This window comes from Seriola aureovittata, chromosome 5 (assembly GCF_021018895.1).
Source record: "Seriola aureovittata isolate HTS-2021-v1 ecotype China chromosome 5, ASM2101889v1, whole genome shotgun sequence".
NCBI classification, from domain to species: domain Eukaryota; kingdom Metazoa; phylum Chordata; class Actinopteri; order Carangiformes; family Carangidae; genus Seriola; species Seriola aureovittata.
Genome location: NC_079368.1, coordinates 695,457 through 717,370, shown reverse-complemented (window position 1 = coordinate 717,370; position 21,914 = coordinate 695,457). Strand labels below are relative to the sequence as shown.

Sequence of the window (21,914 nt, the reverse complement as noted above, 5' to 3'; positions counted from 1 at the left end):
AGTTAACCCCTCTAACCTGCCTGTTTCCTGGGCCAGGCTGCTCTGTACCTGTACCCCCCCCCCCCCCCCCCCCCCTCTGTCGAGGACTGTGGCTGGCCAGTGGAGCTCCATGAAGACCCACCCCTCATCTATCAGTGACACCGGCAGCTGACAGAGCACTTATTCATACTCACTCATGAATATTCAATTTACTCTTACTTCAAGGGTACAAAAGACATTTCTATACACATGAGAGAGGAGCGGCATCTCTCTCTCTCTGTTGCTCCCCTCTTCTATCTCGCCTTATCTCTCTTCTCCCTCCTCCCCTGTTCTCTTCCTCGCTGCCTCTTTATACATGTAAAACCTAAACATTGGCAGCAATATGCAGGTCTAAATTTCACGTGCATATTTCATTAGAGGTGTCGAGCAGGAGACTTTTTTTCTCTGACACTTTGAGCAAGCCAACACAATCCTGCACCGTTTGCGCAAAGGAAAAATCCCATTTGTCCTTTGTCAGCACAAACAGTTTAATTTGAGGCTTTCACTCCTGAGTAAGCAGCAGATCTCCTCAGAAGCCCGGAGAGACACAGGAAATGTGTGTAGGTCCTTCAATCTCTCCCTCATCAGCAGAGGCACACCTCATTCCACATGGCCTCTGTGTCTTCAGTCGGCGGGGGCACATGCAAAAGTCAAAAACAGAGGGGAGAATTCAGGCAAGTCAGAGTGTAAATAGCCAGCAGGACTTAAGACACTGTTTACCAGATGTTTTAATAAAGTCTGAACAACAATATGGACAGTACATTGCCATAAGATCTTAATTGACAGATGTGGACACGAGTCTTTCTGAGCCTCAGACCTCAGCCTGTAGTTGTAAAGTGAAAAGTCAAATAGTTTTCGATTTTTCATTAGTTTTTATTTTCACTTTGTTCTGACTTTTTGTTTTCAGTTTTAATTAGTTTTTAAAGCAGGTTTGCTCGTTTAGTTTGGTTTTTATTTTTTGAAAAGCTTCATTTTAGATTAGTTTTTATTTCAATCAGGAGATACTAATAAGAGACTATGAGAAATTAAGGTAAAATGAAATTTATTGTAAAGAGGAGGAACAGACTTTGGTGCTTAAATCCTGGCAGGAAGTGGATAAGTGGTTCATAGGTTTAAGCTCTTCCCTATTGGAGGAATCTTCCCCTGGAGCCTTGACACTAGTGGTTGTGATGAGACATGGAGCTGGAGGACAAAACAGCTTCATGAGAGGGAACTTCTGATTGGAGGGTTTGATTGGAGACGGTCTGGCGTCCATGGTTGAGGTGAAAGGGTGGAGTTGGGTCACCGAGTGATCACGGTACTGAAATGACAGCAGAGTGAGAGAACAATTTTAAAGTTTGATAGCTTACAAGTAATTGGCTGAAAGCCACTGAGTCAGGTTGTGATTGGATGAAACAAGAATGAGCGGGTGGAGCTTATAGAGAAACAGTGCTTGTGACTTGTGAAGAAATGGCAGATAACTCTTCACTAAGCTTCATTAGTTTTAGTGTTAGTTTCATTTATTTCTATTTTTTTTGTAATATGCGGTATATTTGTCAGGGGAGAGGTTCAAAAAGGTCAGAAAAAGTTTTGTGTAATAAAAACTCAAGCAAACATCAAACCGTGTCATTTAGATGAGCTAACTCAAAATTAACTCATCAACCAATTGGACTGTCCAGCTGCAGCTCTGTGGCTCATCACTGCAGGTAATTAACCATAACATACTTTACATTGTTAATACAGAGAATGTTTTGGACACTTAAAGGTCACATGTGCTGGTCATACACTGAGAGCCAATCAGCTATGAGATACTGCTCCATCTGACACAGCTGACAAACTGAAGATGTATTTCATATCCACCCAAAATACTACAGGCTGATGTATGAAACAAACTCACAGAGACTGAAACTAAAGACATTTTCTCACACAATACAATTTTAGTTATTTATTATATATATTTACTTTTATTTTTTCTCATAAATCCTTGTTTTTTTATTTTTTATTTCAGTTAACGAAAATGTTTCTCACATGTAGTTTTTCGTTATTTTGTTAGTTTTAGTTAACGATGAGAACCTTGGTAAGGTGATCAAGCAGCAGTAAATGAAAGAGCGACGGTTGAGCCACTACAATAGACCCTGAAACACACAGACGTTGGTGAGTAAAGGAATGAAGTTTGTTGCTGAACTCACAACGTTTCTCTTCTAGACCTGTGAGTAAACAGCTGCTAATGCTAACGATAGCTATGTAGCAATAGCTAAACTTACAAATAGCTCCTTTAAGCTCCCAGCTCGCTGTATTTACAGAATCTCCTTCAGTTTATAAATTTCAAATGCTTCGGTCATAGGCACAAAGCCGCAGGCCGAGTATCGAAGACAATCACAGCTGTGCTGATATTCAGTACAACATCACAACCTCAGTGTGATATTGCTTTTATACAACAGTTCTATGAGCACCATCTTAGTTACATAAGCAACAACACATTATAATTTGTTTGTTTCTTTCATCATTTATTTGGTAAGGCCAACACATCACGTAACCTCAGGTGTGAGCTGAAGTACCCAGGCTTCTTCCATTCATCCGCTTCGGATGACCACACATCATTTCATTCAAATGTTATTTCTAGAAATATATTCATCTTTGCAAAGTTTGTTACAATCTAAGATAGATAACGACCGTTAACGTAAAGCTACTTAATGGTTAAGCCGAGGGATACATGTAGTTAAAAGTCCCAGTGCTGTTATACTCTATATAAGCACTCATGGAATGACTCTCATCCAATCAGATTACATGCTCGGAACTAACTTAACTATAATGACATATATGTCACGTATGTTTATGTATGTTATATTGTAGACATATGTTACATAAATATATATCCATCCCAAAGCCTGTCAACATATTTTCATATTATATATGTAAATATAAAAGACAGACATGTATGTTTAAATTTAATAAGAAATTATTAAGAAAATCATGTAGAAACATAGAATTCTAATAAGTTTGTTGTTTAGATAAACTTTAATTTTACTGTGGATATTTCATATGTTATAAACTTATATCTTCATGTATCCAAAGGACGTATATATCTGATAATAATATATATAAGGTGATAACCTTATAGGTGACATATATGGAAACATATGGCATATATGCCATATATTATATTTCTGCATGGGTCTACCACCTGTGAGATACAGCCAGGACACCTACACCTTTACTGCACAGTGGTTCTTACTGTAGCTGACCTGTCTCTGACATCAGTTTGATAGAATCAGTAAGTTAATTTGAATTAACATGTTGATATATCAGGTGATAGGTATATCCTGGTTCAGCTCAATTCAGACACGTGAACTAATGTTTATCCCTGTGTTTGACTTGAAACCTGTATTTAGAGAAATGATGGTCACAATGTAATCAGCCATGTTTTTTTCTCAATAAGCATAATATTCTGGGAAATACTTTACATTGTTTAACAATGATATTATAGTATTATTTAATCATTTAATAATATTTATCAAAGAACAGTTTTTGAGTTTTGTTTTGTGTAAAACACTGAAACTACCTTGAGTCAAAATAGCCACAATTTATTTATTTTATTGCTTATGATGAAGAGAACAGACAAATATATTATGTGTTATATCATGAAAGGATCATGTTTCATGCTTCTCTAAGGTAGTCAAAGGAGCAATTATTGTTTTATCTGTTGCTATTGGACAAACTTAGCTTAATATTTGATCTATTTTGAACTAGAATTTAGAAACACACTGTTGTGTGGTCGGTTGTGATTTGGCTGCTCACCTCTGAGACAGTTACCATAACTTGTTACAACCATCTCCACCCTGTCAGCCATGATAGAACATCACGTACACTGACACATGATAACCCTGTGACTTAGAAGTCAACACAACAAAGATTCAAACTAAGTTTTAATGAATTCAGACAAAAGCTCAGGACAGTTTTACGAAAATACAGCTCGTGAAAAAAAAGACTTTCTCCTGCAGAACCAGTTTTTCCACTAAATGCAGTGTCATTGGTCTTCCTGGTGAGGGGAGGGTCTAACTGAGCATGTGCAGTATGACTGTCATCACTCTAACATGTTTCTGATTGGAGAAATAAGACTTGTTGCAACAAGTCTCCCCCAGTATTCATTCAATTATTTAATTTACATCTACAAAAAGCACTGGGTTTACTGTCTGTGACTGATGTCCAGTTCTGTTGTCTCTCTTTAGGATGATATTGATTGTCAACAGTAATAAAGCAAGACCCCGCTGCAGAGCACCACTCTGCTGTTTGAGCAGGAATATCTACATCTTCATCAACTCCTCTTCTCTGGACTCTGTTGAATGGACAGAGGCTTAAAAACTAAAAGTGAAGGGGACAACAGATAAGATTTTCAAGAGAGAGGGCCACACATGCCATTTACAATCACTGAGTATCAGTGGACATATTCAGATCTGACAGACTCAGTCTAAAACTCCAGGCCCTCACCAGCCAACACACCATCTGGACCATGGCAGCATGGTAAAGCATATTTCTTAATAAAGTTATGGGTCCTTGGAAATTGATCAGTGGAATGACAGGTGGTCTTGAGGAGCACAGGTTTTGACCCTGACTTGTTCAGGTGTTGTGGCTCTCCAGGTGTAATGAGGAGTTCATCTGTTTGTGGCTGCTCTGGATCGCATCATGGATTGCAGCGATGGCACTGGGGCAATGTGCAGGCTAAGTGCAAACCTCTATTCTCATAATTGCTCATCTGTTTCCTGTTGCTTGCTCCTGTAATTACCTCCTCCTTAGTCATCTCTGCAGAGAGCGGCTGTAGGTGACTGCCAGTCACCAGGAAACCCGTTTGCTCTCTGATCGGCAGAGAGACGCTTGGACGACTGAGACAGATGTTGACAGCGTCCATTCAGCATGCACACAGATATCCACACACAGAGTGTATGCCACCAATATCTAATGCACCTTTCATGTCTTACACCAGAGCACCACCCAGTGGCTGAAGAGGGACCTGCAGAGGAAATGAAATGAGGTTACAGTGCAATGCTGTGATCTCTCTGTGACACATACACACACTTTTCTGTTTTTTTATTTTACCGTACTTTTTTCTTATAAGCAACAAAAAATTACCAGTGGAAAGAAAAAAAAGAAACAATATACTATACAATGTCCCCCTTTTGTTTTTTTAGATATTTCAGATATTTAGCTTATATCTCCTGAAATAATCAATAAAAAAATGATGAGAATATTGAGAATAATTGTTTCAAGTAATTAATGAATGGAGAAATCATGGCAATCGAGGCAATGATTAGCTAAATGCTGTGCTACATAAATTCATTTATGGTGGTAGAGGATGAGATTAACGTGTACAGGTTCTGTGCATTTACATTAGTCGATGTGTATTAATGTGTATAAAGTTTTGGATATGTGTGGAATTAGATTTATATCAGAATAACAGAACACAATCTCCCAAAAAACAAAAAATAAATGAATAAATAAATAAACTGAAAGTAAAATACCTCAAAGGCAAAACTTACATTAAAACTGCATAAGCAAATTTCCTTCTTTCTTTCTTTCTTTCTTTCTTTCTTTCTTTGTCTGCATTTTTTTCCAGTTTTGCTGAGAGACAAAGTCAACATCAGGAGGAGGTTGTGCTGGATGGATGAATATGACAATAAATCAATTAATCAATCAATCAATCAATCAATCAAGCAAGCAATCAAACAATCAATCAATCAATCAATCAATCATGGTCTGAATGTCTCAGTGTATCTGAGTGTTGTTGCTGAATGTGTTCTTCCTTCATGGCCACAGTTCACAATCTTCTAATGGCTCCTTCCAGCAGGATCATGCTCCATGTCTCAAACACTTTCATCAACAGTGAGTTCAGTGACCTTCAGTGACCTTCAGTGATTATGTGACTTGACTTCCTGTCTTTACTCATGTAAATACTTACAGGGTTTTTTTTATTGTTCTACTCTATTGTTCTATTACTATTACAGTTAAAGTTTATTTGTGTAGCACATTTCACAGAAACAAAATCACTAGGTGCTTTACATCAATAAAATGTACAAATGTTCCAAACACAGACAAAGTAGGACAATAAAAAGCAATACGTTTCACAGGAGTCCAGGGATCACAAGGACAAGAGGAGAGCAGTGTATAAATTAGGTGCCACAGCTTGAAAAGCACGATCACGAGGTCAGCAATATACTGGGGTGTTTGACCAAGCAAGGAATGAATAATAAATAAGGAATGTATAAAGAGAGAAGCACAATGTCAGAACAAGTTCAAATTATCAATGAAGTCCATGTTGTGAGATCTGTTTGCAGACTGGAGCCAGGGATGAAGGATATCAGCTCTGTGACCATTAAGAAACACACACCCATACAAAACACAAATATAGGTGTTGTTTTGTGGGTGTGTTGAAATGTGAGGTGTTATGTTACTGAGAGCTGAAAGTGAAATAAAGCAGAACTGTGGTGTAACAGTCATTCAAAAAATAGCAGAGCTGTGCAGTGTTTTGCCACCGGGTGTCAGTGTAACAATGTCAAGAGTTACCACACTGAGTCGAGCTTCACTTCTCATACTGCATTATATTCATCATAAACATTCATTATATATATATAATATATATATATTCATTATTATATTATATATATATATATATATTATTCATTTTATATATATATATAACCCATCTAACCTGCAGAGAAACTTCTAACTGTAGCTGTAAAATAAATGTAGTGGAGTAGAAGTATAAAGTGTTGTAACAAATATTAATATTCCAGAACAAAACCTCAGATTGTCTCTTTCTTGTTTAAATGTACTGAGGTGTTTTTTGTCACTGGGCTGAGATCATTCAGAAGTGAAATAAAAGTATACTGTTAAATAAACTGTTACAACTGTTCCTGAAGAAAATAAACAAATTGTTCAGAAATATATGCCATCATATGGTTAATGATGTGCGTGGTGATGGAAGTCCCCGTCACATGAACCCAGCGTGGTCTCACAGGGACAATAGGTTCAGAGTTTACATCCTCCCATCCTCCCTTTACAGCTGCCTCCTTCATCCTCTGGTTGGACTTTCCTATTGCTTTCCATTTCCTCTGAGGACTCACTATAGAGAAGACCTACACCAGCTCATATAATATATACACACATGTAATAGCTCATCTCTCAACAGGTCACAAAAACATGTCAGCCTCTCCTGTCTCATATGTTGCACAGTACCCTATTAAAGTCTTTATTCTTTAATGAAGAAGTGGATGTGGATTTTCTTTGACTCAGTCCTTGATCATGCTGATGTCATCTATTTGCATTCTTCAAATTTCACTCTGAAATCTCTTGACACCATATATGACTCTGTGATTATGGGGAACCAATTGTAAAGTGGTGCATACTGAAATAAATAGCAACATTTAGCTCCAAATACTGTTAAAACTAGAATCACCTCCTTGTGGTTGTCTCCCTCCTCCACTCAGTTTAGTCTCAGGTTACATCCCTGTTTATCCAGAGTCATATAAAATATGAACCATGTCTGTTAAATGTTCTTATAATTGCTATGTGAAGTCTTGCGTTATGGCTAAAAAGTGTTTTCTGAGGCCTTTGACCTTTAGCCACCAAATTCTAATCAGTTTGTCCTTCAGTCCAAGAGAATGGGGCGGACAGATAAACAACCTGAAAACAAAATGTCTGGCTCTGGCTGTCACGGAGGAATAAAAACAGTGATGTGAATTTTTACAGTCACTTTTTAGAACTTTGTTTCGTCCAGCTGAGCTCTAACATCTCATCCATGGAGATATCTAAGACTACGCTAAAATATGTTTATCTACGATTCCTCTTCATGGTAAAGACCCACTCTCATAGTCTTAGTTTTAAATCACATCACTTTTTTCGTTTCTTCCTGCCATCCCCTTGAGTTTTGGAAACGCTGCCTGTGCCATGTTAGTCCTGACAGACAGAAACTGAGACCTTTGGAAACGATGACGTCACACCCACGGTTTCTCTTGATTGGCTCTCATCAGCCTGGACTACCAGTGGTGAATACAAGATGATAATGAGTTACAGTGTTACTGACCTTGTTGTCTTTGCTAGCAGCTGTTGTTCACTTACATTCTCTGTTTTAATGCTACGACTGTCTTTGCTGTTCCTCCTTCAGAGGATTTACTGTAACTAACAAACTGTAGAGGAGACAATCTACTTCCTGTTTACACCGGCTCGCACATGCTCAGTGTATTTGAATGGTCATGTTATATGTGTTTACAGGACAGAGAGTATTTCTGATACATAGCTAAAACGTCTGAGTTTTGTTCTAAAACACCGTTTTAAAATGAAAACGTAGCCGAGTGGACATAGCCTGAGAAAGACAGTGTTAGTCAGTCAGCTAGTCTGTTTGTCAGATGCAAGGTGGCGGCGCACTCTGTTGCAGCAGCTTCTCTTTTTTTATATCTTATCTTAAGCTGCTTACAAAAAGTTTTTAACACTGCTCTCTTCTCATGTTTTTATGTTTTTATGTCACACGTGTAACAGGTGACACATACAACACACTGTTGTACTCTTGTCAATCAGAACATGGACTGCACCTCCCTTTATATAAGAAGAAGATCCTGTTTATTTATAAAGGTCTTTTAAACAGATTACAAACTTACCTGTCCTCATCTTTCACCTGGATATCTGAAAGTGCTGCTTCTCTTTCACTGAAAAAAACTAAACTTTGGTATCTCTGAATTGTTTTTGGAACCTAATTAAGGACTTGATTAATCTCAGGTAGACATATCTTGTCTATTGATTCTGTTATATGGACACTGATGCTCTGAATTCTACTTATACTTACTTAAGTTATGCTTATTACTTCTGCACCACCCGTGTCTGTCTGTCTGTCTGTCTGTCTGTCTGTCTGTCTGTCTGTCTGTTTGTTAGCAGGTTTACACAGAGTACTGAACCGATTAACATCAAACTTGGTTGAGGGATGGGACATGGTCCAGGGAGGAACCCATTCAATTCTGGTGCTGATCCGATTTAAGTGGCTAATCCAGAAATTTGTGTCATGTGAGACAGAGCATTCTCCATCACTTTCACCCATTTCTCAGAAAATAAAGTTTGGATCTTGATGTAAAAAAAACAGACATGTTTTTGGTGTTGAGATCTATGACTTTGTACAAGTTGCTGCAGATTCAGATAATAGAAGGAATGGTTCCAGAAAGCCCAAACTGTTCCAGTGACCATGTGGACACTCGACTTGCTTTAACCTTTAACATGTGTAGAGACAGAAAATGGAGGATAGTGGTTTCATGAGCAGCCAGTGAGCTTCACTCCAGAACTCACATCTTCAGAAAATCTTAAGTAAACCCAAGTGAATGCATGTTTAGCAGTGGTTAGCTAGTAGGACAAGAAGACAACTGTGGTGATTTTTTGAGGTTACTGCCTTTATTATCGTCACACTGAGAGAGAGATGGGAAAGTTGGAGAGAGAGAGGGGATGATGAGAATATTGATAAAGATTCTGGTCAATTCTACAAAAATGCTAAAACATCTAATCAGCCAAATCTGTCCCACATCATAAGCTGTCAGACTGAACTGTTGTGCTGTTCTGTCTGAAGTCTGAGGGGCTGACTCAGCTCAGCTCTGTCCAGAGAGGACACAGTTCACCCTGGGAGACCCGTCCCTTTTGCCCAGCTGTCTTTCTCTTTCTCTTTGTCTCATGCCAACACCCTATATCGTTTATATGGCTGCTTTTAAAGGCAGGCTCCATGGCGATGGCGTGACCCCTACTGTTGTCAGCCAGCTCCTCAGTAGCCTAACTGATTGATGGCCAAGAGGCGGCCATAAAGACGATCTGCTGTTGCTAGATTAGGCCAGACAAACAAGGCCCCCGATCGCTGACTAGCCAGGAATGTTTGTTTACAGGGAGCCGCAGCTCTGTGTTCCCCCTGAGCCTTTTCTAACTTATATATCTGAAGTCCTGTTGTACATGTTACTGCAGTATACACAGGGGTGTAAGAAACTATATTAAAACCATTCATACTTTATGACGCAAGTGCAGAATTCATTCCTAAAGAGTTTCTAAAACTGTATTTTCTCCTTCACAGCTGCTCCACTGTCACATCATGTTACTGCCCTGACAGATCAAGATGTATCTCATGAAACAGGTTTACAGGCTGGAGGAGTCAACATCATTTCAGAACTGTTCTGCAGCTGAGCAGTTGGGTGGGATAAAAAAAAAAAACAAAGAAAAGAGGGAGGCAGTCACTCTGTTGCTGTCCCGTCCTCGACTGCTCTGCTGGGCCTGTTCTTCTGGGAAAAGCCTTCATCCTTGCTCCACATGTAGGTCACTGGCCTTTTGTGTGCAATGATGCGAGCCCACCAAGTGTTTGACGTTTCCATACCGCTCTTACAATCCCCAGGTTGTCATGGAAATACACTGGGTGGCAGTGGCAGCGACGTTACAGTGGAGGGAACAGCAGAGGGAGGGAGGGAGTAAGGGAGGGAGTAAGGGAGGGAGGACAATTAGCCCGGCCTCTTTTGTGAGCCTCTGCTCTCTGTGCCCAAATCTGTTGATGAAGAAAGCTCTGACTAAAGTGGTTTGTCGACTTCAGGCATAGAGCAGCACAGATGACTCCAAACGCTGGAAAAACCGGAGCATGATTTATCACACAAGAGCCTCTTTACAAACTGTGGTTTGTGTTGAACCATCCTCAGAAAACCTGACTGTGTGTCCTCCTCAGTCTGAAATGAAGTGTGAGTGTGGTGTTGACTTGGAGCCAGTAAAAGAGCTCTCTCTCAACAACTGTTTGCACAGAGCTCAGGGTCAGCAGAGAAAAGAAACACACACACTTACCTTACTTTCAATCCAGCTCCCATACATGTTGGTACTCCGTCTCATCTAAGCATGTAAGTCTACACATGGGTAAATGGACTTTTGCTGGAACAGAAATCTTCCACATGTAGAATGAAGGTCAGCGCGTGGTGAACGTGTTGCTCAGCATGTCTTGCCCTGAATTCCTGGTGACTGCCACTGTTTTTATGACCCACTTCAGAGTTAAAGGAGAATTTAGTTTCCTTCTTGTTTTTGTTTTTGTTTTGTTTTGAACGACATGTGTCTTCCAGCCCAATCTTCTATAGCCCTGTTCAGACATGGACTCTAAGTCTGTCTCAGTGACTGGTGTCTGTTACAGTACATACGTTTAAATTCATATGACAAACATGTTAGCAAACAGTTTCTTATTTGCACATCATTCATCTGGAGTGATGTTTGTGTCACTTGATGAATCTCAGTCCAGTATTCCCTCTCTTTTAGCTCTGTGTTTGGTCTCCACCAGCTCCTTTAGCTGCTAAATGCTCCACTATGTGTATAATTCCCCATCACCATTTTCATTGTCTCACTGTGTTCACATTGTGACGCTGTCATATGATCCCAGTGTTTCTGATTAGATGTTTTCTCGTGCACAGCCTGGGTTTTATTGCCTTTCTCACACTTTCCTGTTCAAGAATTTACAACTTCAGATAGATAGATAGATAGATAGATAGATAGATAGATAGATAGATAGATAGATAAATATTTATTATTATTTATTATTTATTTATCCCCTAGGAGAAATGTATTTGTCATGCCTGTTTAAATGTTGTGACATGGTGCGATAGTGCCAAGAGGTTCAAGTGTTATTTACCCTAGGATACCAGTTGTGTACATGTATCAAGTATTTCATGTTTTGGAGCACTGGGTGTTGAGCACCTCTCAGGCAACAGAGTGCAGGGGACACTGACATGAAATGCTATCAAGTGGAAGTAAAAAAAAATGACATAGTCATATGTTGTATCATGACAGCATGCCTGCTGCTTGGTGCACAAGCTGATTGGTTCTCAGATGCTGCTTGGTATTTTTGCAGATGGATGTGAGAGAGCACAGCATTTTAGCCAGACACTGGATGTGATGGTGGCATACCTGAAGCATGGCTGGTGATACAACCGTGTGTGTTTGTATGTGTGTTGGTAGAAACTGCTTAACCTTTCTACCACAGAGCCTACAGTCAGCTCCTCTTACCTAGCTGAGACACACCCAGATTTATACAGAAGAGGAATAATAATATGAAGAAGAAGTATGCAGGATAATAATATATGTCTTCTGTACAGTACACCAGACACGTATTAAGAAGAAGAAGAAGTACAATGGATTATAATATATGCCTTCTATGCTTTGGAGATGATAAAAGTATGTAAATCAAAATGCAAAAGTTATTAGTCAAGTCAAGTCAATTTTTATTTGTATAGCGCCAATTCACAACATAAGTTATCTCAGGGCACTTTCCAAATAGAGCAGGTCTAGACCTTTTCTTTACAATATTATTTACAGAGACCCAACAACTCCCACCAAGAGCAGCACAAGGCGACAGTGGCAAGGAAAGACTTCCTTTTAAAAGGCGGAAACCTCGAGCAGAACTGGACTCAGGGTGGACGGTCATCTGCCTCGACCGGTTGGGTTGGAGAAAGAGAGAGAGAGCGACAGAGACAGAGAGAGAGAGAGAGAGAGAGCAAGAGAGAGCACAGAGGAAAAGAACAAGAACGTACAGTGATAGCAATATTAATAATAGTGATAGTAACGGCAGTAACAGCGATAGTAATGTAATGGCAACTGTAGTGCTCCTACAAAAAAAAAATAGTAATGACAGCTAATAACATTTTTAACACTATTAACAGGCAGTAAAGCTGAAGAAATCAAGAATAATATCAACAGGCTAACAAGCTCCAAGTCGCCCTCCAGCTGTTTCTGAGACTTTCATCAGTGTACAGCCTGCCCTGAGGGGAAAACTTCAGTCAGTCACCACCTGCACTGCTAAAGCAAGTTACACCTCACTTAGTTCAGCAGTACTCAGTCAGTAGTCAGTTTGTAACACTATTTAAGACTGTCATGCTTTTATTCATATGGCTGACAGTTAGTTTGGTAAGTTTTTTCAGTGTCAGACTGTAGACTGCAGGTATACATCTACTTCCCGGAGGCAGTATGAGTGTACCAGTGTAAACTTGATTCATATCAAACTTGCAAAAATACCAGTTCAAAGTAATCAGTCATTCATTTTTGGCCAGCACTACATGGCACATGGTGCCTACAGCCTGAGAAGATCTAATCAGCCACAATAACTGAAAATAGCTGTGTGAATATGCAGGTTCTTTAATCTGTAAAAATGAATCATGTTTGATCAGTTCATAGGTTTTTTTATTCAGCAGACATTATTTTATAGTTTAATCTCTCTCTCTGCATGTTTGACCTTGTGCTGCTTTTATGTTAAAATCAGTCCTGAAACCAGGAGAGTGGATGATGTTTCAGCAGCTGATTGATGCCCATGGCTGTGTGTGTGTTTAAAACAACGGATTTAATCTCAATTCAAGGTCTTTATCCGAATCATCCTTCAGAACCCACAAAGTTTAATATCCGTAGCTGTACCTGGACTTAAAATGTGACTCCACATGTGACTCCAGTGCCCACTTCTGATCAGTGGGCCTGCTGTCAATGTGCTTGTGTGTATGTTTGAGTTGTGCTAGCTAGTAATTGTTGATTTTTTTTAGATGACAATGAGTTTCCCTCTGTGTCAGACAATAAAAGCTGCTGTTGACAGTGGCTTTTGACATTACCGTCTCTCTTTAAAACGATCCCTGTGTGAACCTGATTCAAACTGAGATGTGTTTGTTTTCCCTTTTCAATGTATATTTAAGGCTTTTAGCTTTTACTATTACTGCAGTGGCCTCACATGTCTTTATTTTTCTCAAGTCATTTGTCTGGCATCAGTACTGAGGAGCCATTGTGCACATATCTGAGCATTGTCCAATGGACATATATACTCATTAAAACTAGATGTTGTGCTGTGTAAAGACCAGGTGGCAGCTTTTAATGTGCTAGTTAAGTTTTCTTTGTGGACCTTTTATGAGTGTTACTGCAGTGACACAGTGCTGTGGCATCTAGTTTGGTGCAATGTCTAACATCATTGTTTTTAGTCACATTTCTGAACTTGCATGATGGTTAAAAAGCAGTTTGAAGATATTAATAATCAACAATAGAGACTCAGCATTTCTGTCATCCGTCTAAATTCAGTAACCCTCTGGAGTTTAGTTTCCATATTCTAGAAAAGTTGGGATCCACTACAGCACCTTTCATGGTTTTAACAAAGTTATGTGAGCACCTGCTGATATTTAATATCCTGCGCTCTCTCACCTCCTGCTTCCCGGATCTGCCAGTGAGTCATTGGACTCTAACATCACAGCTGACCAGTTGGTGTTTCCCACAAAAATTCAAAAAGCCACTGTTTCCAATCAGGCTTCCAGAGCGAGTGAGGCGGAGGCTTCATGATTGTCTCCAGTGTGGGGTTGTAATCCTGGGCAAAATTCTGCTTGAATGGTGGGACACTATGGTGCTTATTATGCTGTGAATTATAGGGTGTTGAATAGTAGAGAGAATCCAGTGTTTCTTCTGGGACCAGGCTCCCCAGCAGCTCTGGGACACCTTTTCTGTTATTTGCTGCACACATTTTAATGGACCTCTGGTGTTTTTGGCTTGACCGCAACAGCAGGGCCAGTCCTGTAATCTCCAATGTCACTGACTGACTGACTGACTGAGTGATGATATTTCCACCACTGATCAGTGGAGTGCAGAGCCACAGTCTACAGATCCACTTTGATTTCCCAGCTGCTCTGGGAACTGCAGGGAAGAGGAGGAGCGCTTCCAATACACTGAGCCTTGCCTCCATTACAGCAAATAAACTGCTTTGATTCCATGTATCATTATTACTAAAGGAGGCAGAGGAATAGCTAAACACAAGACAGAGAGAGCAGGAGAGAGGGAAGGAGAGAGAGAATTCATCGGGAAGAGGCTTCATACTAACGACTATGACCAACTCTATATATCAATCAGAGGGAGTTAGACATAAAGACCTGCCTCTAATAAAAGTCTGTGACGTTCTGGAGTTGAAAAAGACTAAACTATTGTGGATCCAGTTGGAGGCTGTGTTCTGTGTGAGAGACTGAATAACAAAGACAGTCTGTCTCTTCTAACTTTCTCTCTGATCATGTTACAGTAAATCCAGCTGAGATCACAGCTCAGTCTTTGTCTTTCATTTATGTGTTTGGTGACTTTGTCAGACATTGTCACAGTTATAAAATCAGGATTTGACCAGAGGTCCAGACAGATACTAGGTTTGTCCTGGTCTTGTTCCAGAGCAACTTTGAAAGAGGATACTGTTGTGTTTTTAGTAGTTATTTATTTCTCTGATTAATCCATTTATTAGTGAGATGTTAAGTAAACATGATGTGTTTTGTGTGAATGCGGATTCAGGTCTGTTGCATGTTTTCTTGATTGGTTCTCTTCTCTTTGTTGTTCAGTCGTTGTTAGTGTCACTGTATAGTGTGGAACAGGGACGTTTACTATGGTTCCTTGTGAAAGTGTCCAAGCTACAGACCCTGGTATTCTGGTAAAGAAGACTGCCCCTGTTAAAACTGTTGCTGGCCATGAAAGATGAAACTCATCTTTTCTGCTGATACTTTTGAGTTTGATACAAATCAAATGTACACTGTTATGCACTGCTTCCAGGATATAGTCGTACGCCAACATGATAAGGCTCCTGCCTTCTCCACCTTCTCAGCTTTTATACGTTACCAAACTATCAGCTATTTAAAAGAAGGCATGTACAACTTTAAAAAGTGTGAACTAAACTCACTATAGTACTGTGTGACAGAATTTAGCTCTAAAGCAGTGTAGTAAGTGATGTCATAGCTGTATGCACTTCCTGAGACTGTTCAGTACTACAGACCCATTACAAACCCGCGTCGGGGAGAGAAGATAAACGTCATTATATAAAATATTTTCCGTTGTGATCAACATCTCACATGTGTGGTCTGTAGATACCAGGTGTTCCTTGGCACAAATGTGGAACAATTCTGATATAATTTGACTTTGAACTGAAGTTGTCCGTTGTTTGAAACACAGTAGTGGGACAGATGAAACACAACAGTATGACTGATTCTTTATTTTATTCTTGTTTTTATTAAAATCGCCTGACATATTAAGAAGGGTGTTAATATGTAGTTCCAAAGATATTTTATATTATTATTTAATTATTGTTATTAATAATTAACTGTTTATCTTAATAAAAAATATTAAATTTAATCTTTAGAACATATGGCCTTGCAATGAATGATGAGGCTGAATAGTCACCGACTTCTGGACTCACCAGATTAGTCACAGTAGAGTAAGCTAGTTGACCTGTGGATATTTCTCCTGATTCCTCATTTTGCACAAGTTCCACAACTTTTCTTGGCTTTTGGTGTTAATGACTGTTTTGGAATTTGACTTAAATATTTACCCACTGGACTCCGTCATATCATATTAATGTGCCCTGCACTCAGCCAATATTGCAAAATTTTTACTTGAAATACTCGGTGCACTTAGAGGTCCAGAACCTCTCGGCACTATTGCAGACAGGTGTGAGATATCTGCAGCCACATAACTCACCTACAGACTCACTTCTTTTGTCAAGCTGGGAAGTCAGTCAGGTCCTAGTGACGGCCCAGGGCTTATGGAAAATTGTATTTGTCAAAGGCCACTAAAAGACAGAAATATTACAGTAAATAAACAGTGAATGAAAATATGACTTAAATGATATGAGCACATCCAGATCCGAGGCATTTTTGGTGGAAGCAGAAATGTTGAATATCTCAGTGTGGACAGATGAAACCAAAACTATTTGTATGCATAAAACGAAGGCAACTTACTGTTGTTTGAGTTGCACTGGGCTAAAACCTGAACTTTAAACATTTCTTTTTCATCTGTAACTGACACTGTATAAGAGCGGAAATCCCTGATTGTAATTTGCAGAAACCTTTTGAGGTCTGCTGTTTGCTGCCCATTTCTAGTCAGTGAAAACACTTGAGTAAACTCTTTTCTCTTTTTTTTCAGCCCAGCCTGAGCCACAGGGTGACTGAAGGAGAACGTTGTTTCTCAGTCAGATGAATGGGTGACTGGAGAGGGGGAGCAACATTCAGGAGCCTTAGCCTGGAGGAGCTTTATGCTCCTGCAGGGTCTCGTCCAGTGTTTCACTCTGAGTGGATACCGAGCTGGAATACTAATGTCTGGCTCTGTCCTCATCAGTCTTTGTGTGGATCCCTGAGTTCTGGGCATTAGGGATGTTAAAGCTTCAGCAGCAGTCTTACTCTGTCTCTTTGTGTGAGAGTTTGTCTGGGCAGGTGTGTGTAAAGCCAAAGTTGGCACAATGTCGATGTTAAAGGATTATTCTGGTTCTAATAACTTTGTATTCATAAAGATACCTGCTGAGTTACACTTAGCATCTACACCCAGTCAGAAGGGGTAAGAACGCATGCAGGTAGATGAGCCAAACTTATTTTTACTGTTAACTGTACAAACACCTGCAATTAAATTTTAAAACAACATGATATATTTTCCACCTAAAGTCATCAGTTTGCTCCTGTATCTCTATCACAAATTCTCGAAAAAGATGTCAAACACAGAGGCTGACAACAGCCTGCAGCCTGGGTTCCAACCCAGCCCGTGTCCATTGCTACATGCCCCCCCCCCCCCCCCCCCCCCCCTCTCATTGTCAATAGTGCATTAAAAAAATGCCAAAAAATACATTTAAAAAAATGAATTCAGTGATGCCTACATGGAAGAGGAGTACAGTCATCCATTTATCACTTTTTTACAAAGTGCTGCATGAATGAATGAAGTCACTTTGTGTTCTGCTTCAGTAATTCTACCATCCTTAAAATGATTTCAGACCTCTGGCAAATCATTTAGTGCTCATCAATATGTATTAATATTAAGCCTATTGTTGATGAATATACCTCATAAATCGTGACACTGCTCTCCACTACATGAAAATACAGAAGCCGCTTTTAATAATAAAGAGTAATAATATTATAGTAATAATAATAAAATAATCACTTAGACTTCAGCCATGGTTATTGGTCAGAATGCATTGGTGTGTAACATTATGATGTCATAAAAGAACAAGTTAACACAGTCACAGTGGAAATTCATTCGTTTGTAGTTACAATGTTACACTCAAGCCAGTTTTACATGATGTGAGTTTATTATTGATAATTCCATATATATTATCTATAAAATTTACGTTACATTACACAGTTGTGTATGTTGACGAATCAGATTCCAGACCAACACAGTGTACTAAGCAGAGACGCTTGTGCTGTGTCTCAATAATTCGAGTGCTTCAATGTGTTCACAGTGGCAAGTAAGGCAACAGGCAGTTCGCTACAACTACTCGGATGTTGCACTCAAAAAGGTCCAAAAATTGAATGTAAAACAATGGACACTTCTCACCCTCAACGGTCCCCATCTTGAGTTCGTAGCGGAAGGGGAGGACCACCAACAGATTTTTAAATTTGTGGAAATGGTGACAGAGGAAGGAGGACAGACACATTGTTCATTGTACTTTTTTTTAAACTTTTTTTTACTTGTGTTAGTAGTAAATTAAGTAGAGTGTTGATTTACAGTTGAATCTTCTTTAGTGCTGAATGACTGATTTGATTAACTGACAGGTTTATTCTGCTTGTCTCACCTCCGCTTCTATCTATTTTCCTCAAATGTAGATTTTGGGATCCAGTATTTAAATGTGTGACTTAGACAGTTAGGTCTAATTGTGAATGCATATAAGCCTTTCAACCACACTGCACAGAATCACCCAGTGAAATCCATCCGGACTTTATTGTTCACTATACACTGCTCGAATCAGTGGGCTACTAATCTTTTATTGACTACGAAGTCCAGCCATAAAACAGATGTTCCAATTATCTTTAAGGAGTCCAATAAAAGGCCTGAGTGTGTATCATGGTAAAAATGTCCACCGCCCTATTCCTCCAGATGAACTCTATGCCAAAGGCTTGACACTGCTTGCGTAAGTAGGGTTCTTTTAAAAAATGGCCCTATTTGCATGACAAAGGCAGATGGCTTCAGGGTGCTGCAGGAGGGAGGGTCTGAGGGGTCTGAGGGGAGGCAGGAGGCAGACTGGGACTCTTGGACAGATGCACTGGGATCGCTGGCTGTCTCCCAGTCAGGAGACTAGAGACTGATGGATACGCTGGACGCTGTGGCTGATGCAGTGGATGAGGAGTCTGGACTGGATTTGGGTTGGATTGTCCCACGGCTGTGGAGTTTGTTCCCATATCACATGCAGAGACTTTCTGCTGCTTTGGAGGAAAATCCTAATTCTACAACTGAGTAGAGAGCAACAAGGAGTCAGGACACACACTGGAAACAACTTGCCAAAACATGCTTTTGGCTTACCTTACCTCACTCAAAGCTACATTTGAGATTGGTTTAATTACCCATAATCAGTAGGGTGCTGTGTTTTTTTTTTTTGACTTGACGGAGATAGAGACCTTTTTTAAAGAGAGGTACATCTGGATCCAACTGAATTATTACTTTCTGTGTAGTCTGAGTGGTTTATTTCAGCTGGAGACAACACTGGCTCAGAGATGACTGGAGCCCTGCGCACTGGACTCATGCTCATACTCTCGTTTATGGTAATAACTTTCTCATCTTTCTCAAACTGCTTTTTGTCTTTTCAAATTCCCTCTACACATGTGTTTTGAAATGGCAGATAAACTGCAGCTTTTGGACGCTGCTTGTATTAAATGTGCTGCACAGCAGTTGTTGAGATGATAAAGTAAATGTGACTTCTTCCCTGTAGGTGGTATGTGAGAGTGAGCCAACACATGCTGGGCCAGACACAGTGGGGGGCTCACATGGTGAGACACTTTCTGGTGGCCATTTAGTGGCCAGTAATTCTCCTTATGCCTTCACTCAATCCATCAAAAAAAGCATTTAACACTTATTGATTGATGCTCCACTAGTTTTTTTAACTCATAATGTCCTGGTTTTGTCTGTCTCTGACCCCTTAGGAAAGTCCACAAAGGTCCACCTGAGGTCTCACTCAGCCTTCCAGCTGGTCAATGACTCGCTGGCCTTTTCCAGGGCAGACAGTTTTTGCAGAGGCCAGTTCAGCTCCCTCGCTACCCTGGACCCGTCAGAGGACCAGGAGGGGGCCTTGGAGCTACTCCAGCAGACTGGTCTTCAGTCACCTATCTGGGTCAGGGATTCCAGCAAAGCAGCCTCCAAACCTGTGGCCCTGGCCAAGCAGTGTGAGGGAATCAGTGAAGTTTATAAAGAAAGTGAAAGAATACAAAACTGAAATGTGCAATTTAATCACCAACTTCTTCTTCTGCTCTCATTTAGACGTTCGATTCTCAGCTCTAAACTTCCCAAAGGACTCCCGTGATGGCTTTGCTCGTGTCAACATGTCGCTCCCTGCACTGTCCTCTGTCAGTGTGTGTGTTCGCCTTCAGTGGGACACTGAGTGGAATGAGGTGTCCACCATCTTCTCCTACGCTGCCCCCGTCTTTACCAATGAATTCCAGCTGCGAGGTCAAGTGGATATGCGGGAACGCATCCTCCTGGCACTTATAATCCACGGGAAGCACCTGCCATATAAGGCGTCCTTCCCCAATGACGGAGCATGGCATCACATCTGTGTCACATGGCGCCGCAGCAGCAGCCACTGGGCTATCTACGTGGACGGGGACAGGAAGGACACAGGTTCAGGCACAGACACTTCCAGGGATATCCATGGAGATGGGATATTTATTCTGGGTCAGGACCAAGATTCCTTTGGAGGGAATTTTACAGAGCCATTTTTTGGAACTATCACTGATCTGAATGTTTGGAATATGTCCCTGGACACGAGACATGTCACAGCCCTCAAAGCATGTTCACCCATGACCCATGACGTGCTTTTCAGCTGGAACATGGACTTGCTGAGCTGCCACCCAGTGGTCAAAGAGGTGCAGGCCCTGCTGTTTTGTCCAGGTAAGATCACGTTCTTGTATTTCACAATGGACAATTGGCAAAAAGCATCATCAAAGGCCCATCAAAAAATCTGAATTTTGATGTTATAACGTGCAAGTTTTTGAGGTGAGAGGGCAGAACTGGAGTGAAGCCCTGGGTCAGCCTATTAGTCTTTAGTCCTGTGAAGGCCATAGTTTCTTACTGGTTATGTTAATATTTTACTCAGCATAGTAAAGGCTGAATTTGGAAACACATTGATAGGCTTTAAATAAACCCCCAGGTTAGCCAAACTTATTTGGAAGAGAAAACAAAAAAATCATGCTCAAACTGTCTGTTGTAAACATTCATCACAATTTACGGACTCACTTCCTGGTTCTTTGACCGACTGTGTTTACCCTAGTTTTGTGCACAGTTTTCCTTTGAATTGAGGCATTAGCAAGGATTTCAGATGTGCTCACTTTCAGTTTGACCTCCATCCACCACTCGAGTTTCTTGCTTCATTGGACCTTGTTGCAGCAAAGTTCTGTTCCAAGAAATTCACACCAAGACACCTGAAGATGGTTATTCATCCTTTTAAGACAACTGCAGTGCATCTGGATAGAAACAACATAACCCAAATCAGCCAAAGGGAATTTAAGAATCTAATCTGTCCCTTGTAAGAACCCCAATCTTTTGTGGAGGTGACGTACTAAATAGGTGGATTACTCCTTTAATTGTAACTACAATAGTGTGAGTTTGCGTGAGTTTACCAAGTTGTGAGTCTTGACTATTTATTTGATATGCTAATATCACAGTATGTGTATTTAATGTTGCTTTCTTCATATTTTACTGTTCTTGTTACATGTTCTTTTTTTTAGCCTTGAGTTTCCTTAGTTTTTGTTCTAGCTCTCATCCTGATGTCAGATCAGTAAAGAGCAGGTTTGTCAATAACTGGTGTGTCGCCTCTGGTGGTTCAGTCGTTCCCTAAAGTGGCCTGCCCATCCAGACCAGGGCTCTCAAACCTTTTTTTACTCTGAGAGCTACTTTGACAAAGCTCCTCATCTCTTATATTACTGGTA

At 40.2% G+C, this 21,914-nt stretch overlaps 1 protein-coding gene across 2 annotated transcripts in view; it reads left to right on the top strand.

Moving 5' to 3' along the window:
• The first annotated feature begins 19,002 nt into the window (after positions 1-19,002).
• Positions 19,003-21,914, top strand: part of adgrd2 (adhesion G protein-coupled receptor D2) — a 43,292-nt gene continuing 40,380 nt past the window's right edge. For both annotated transcript variants that reach the window (XM_056376745.1, XM_056376744.1), the window contains exons 1-4: positions 19,003-19,535; positions 19,703-19,760; positions 19,914-20,153; positions 20,248-20,877. In XM_056376745.1, coding sequence (XP_056232720.1) covers positions 19,488-19,535; positions 19,703-19,760; positions 19,914-20,153; positions 20,248-20,877 — 976 coding nt within the window. In that variant the 5' untranslated portion in view covers positions 19,003-19,487. The remainder of the gene's footprint in view (positions 19,536-19,702; positions 19,761-19,913; positions 20,154-20,247; positions 20,878-21,914) is intronic.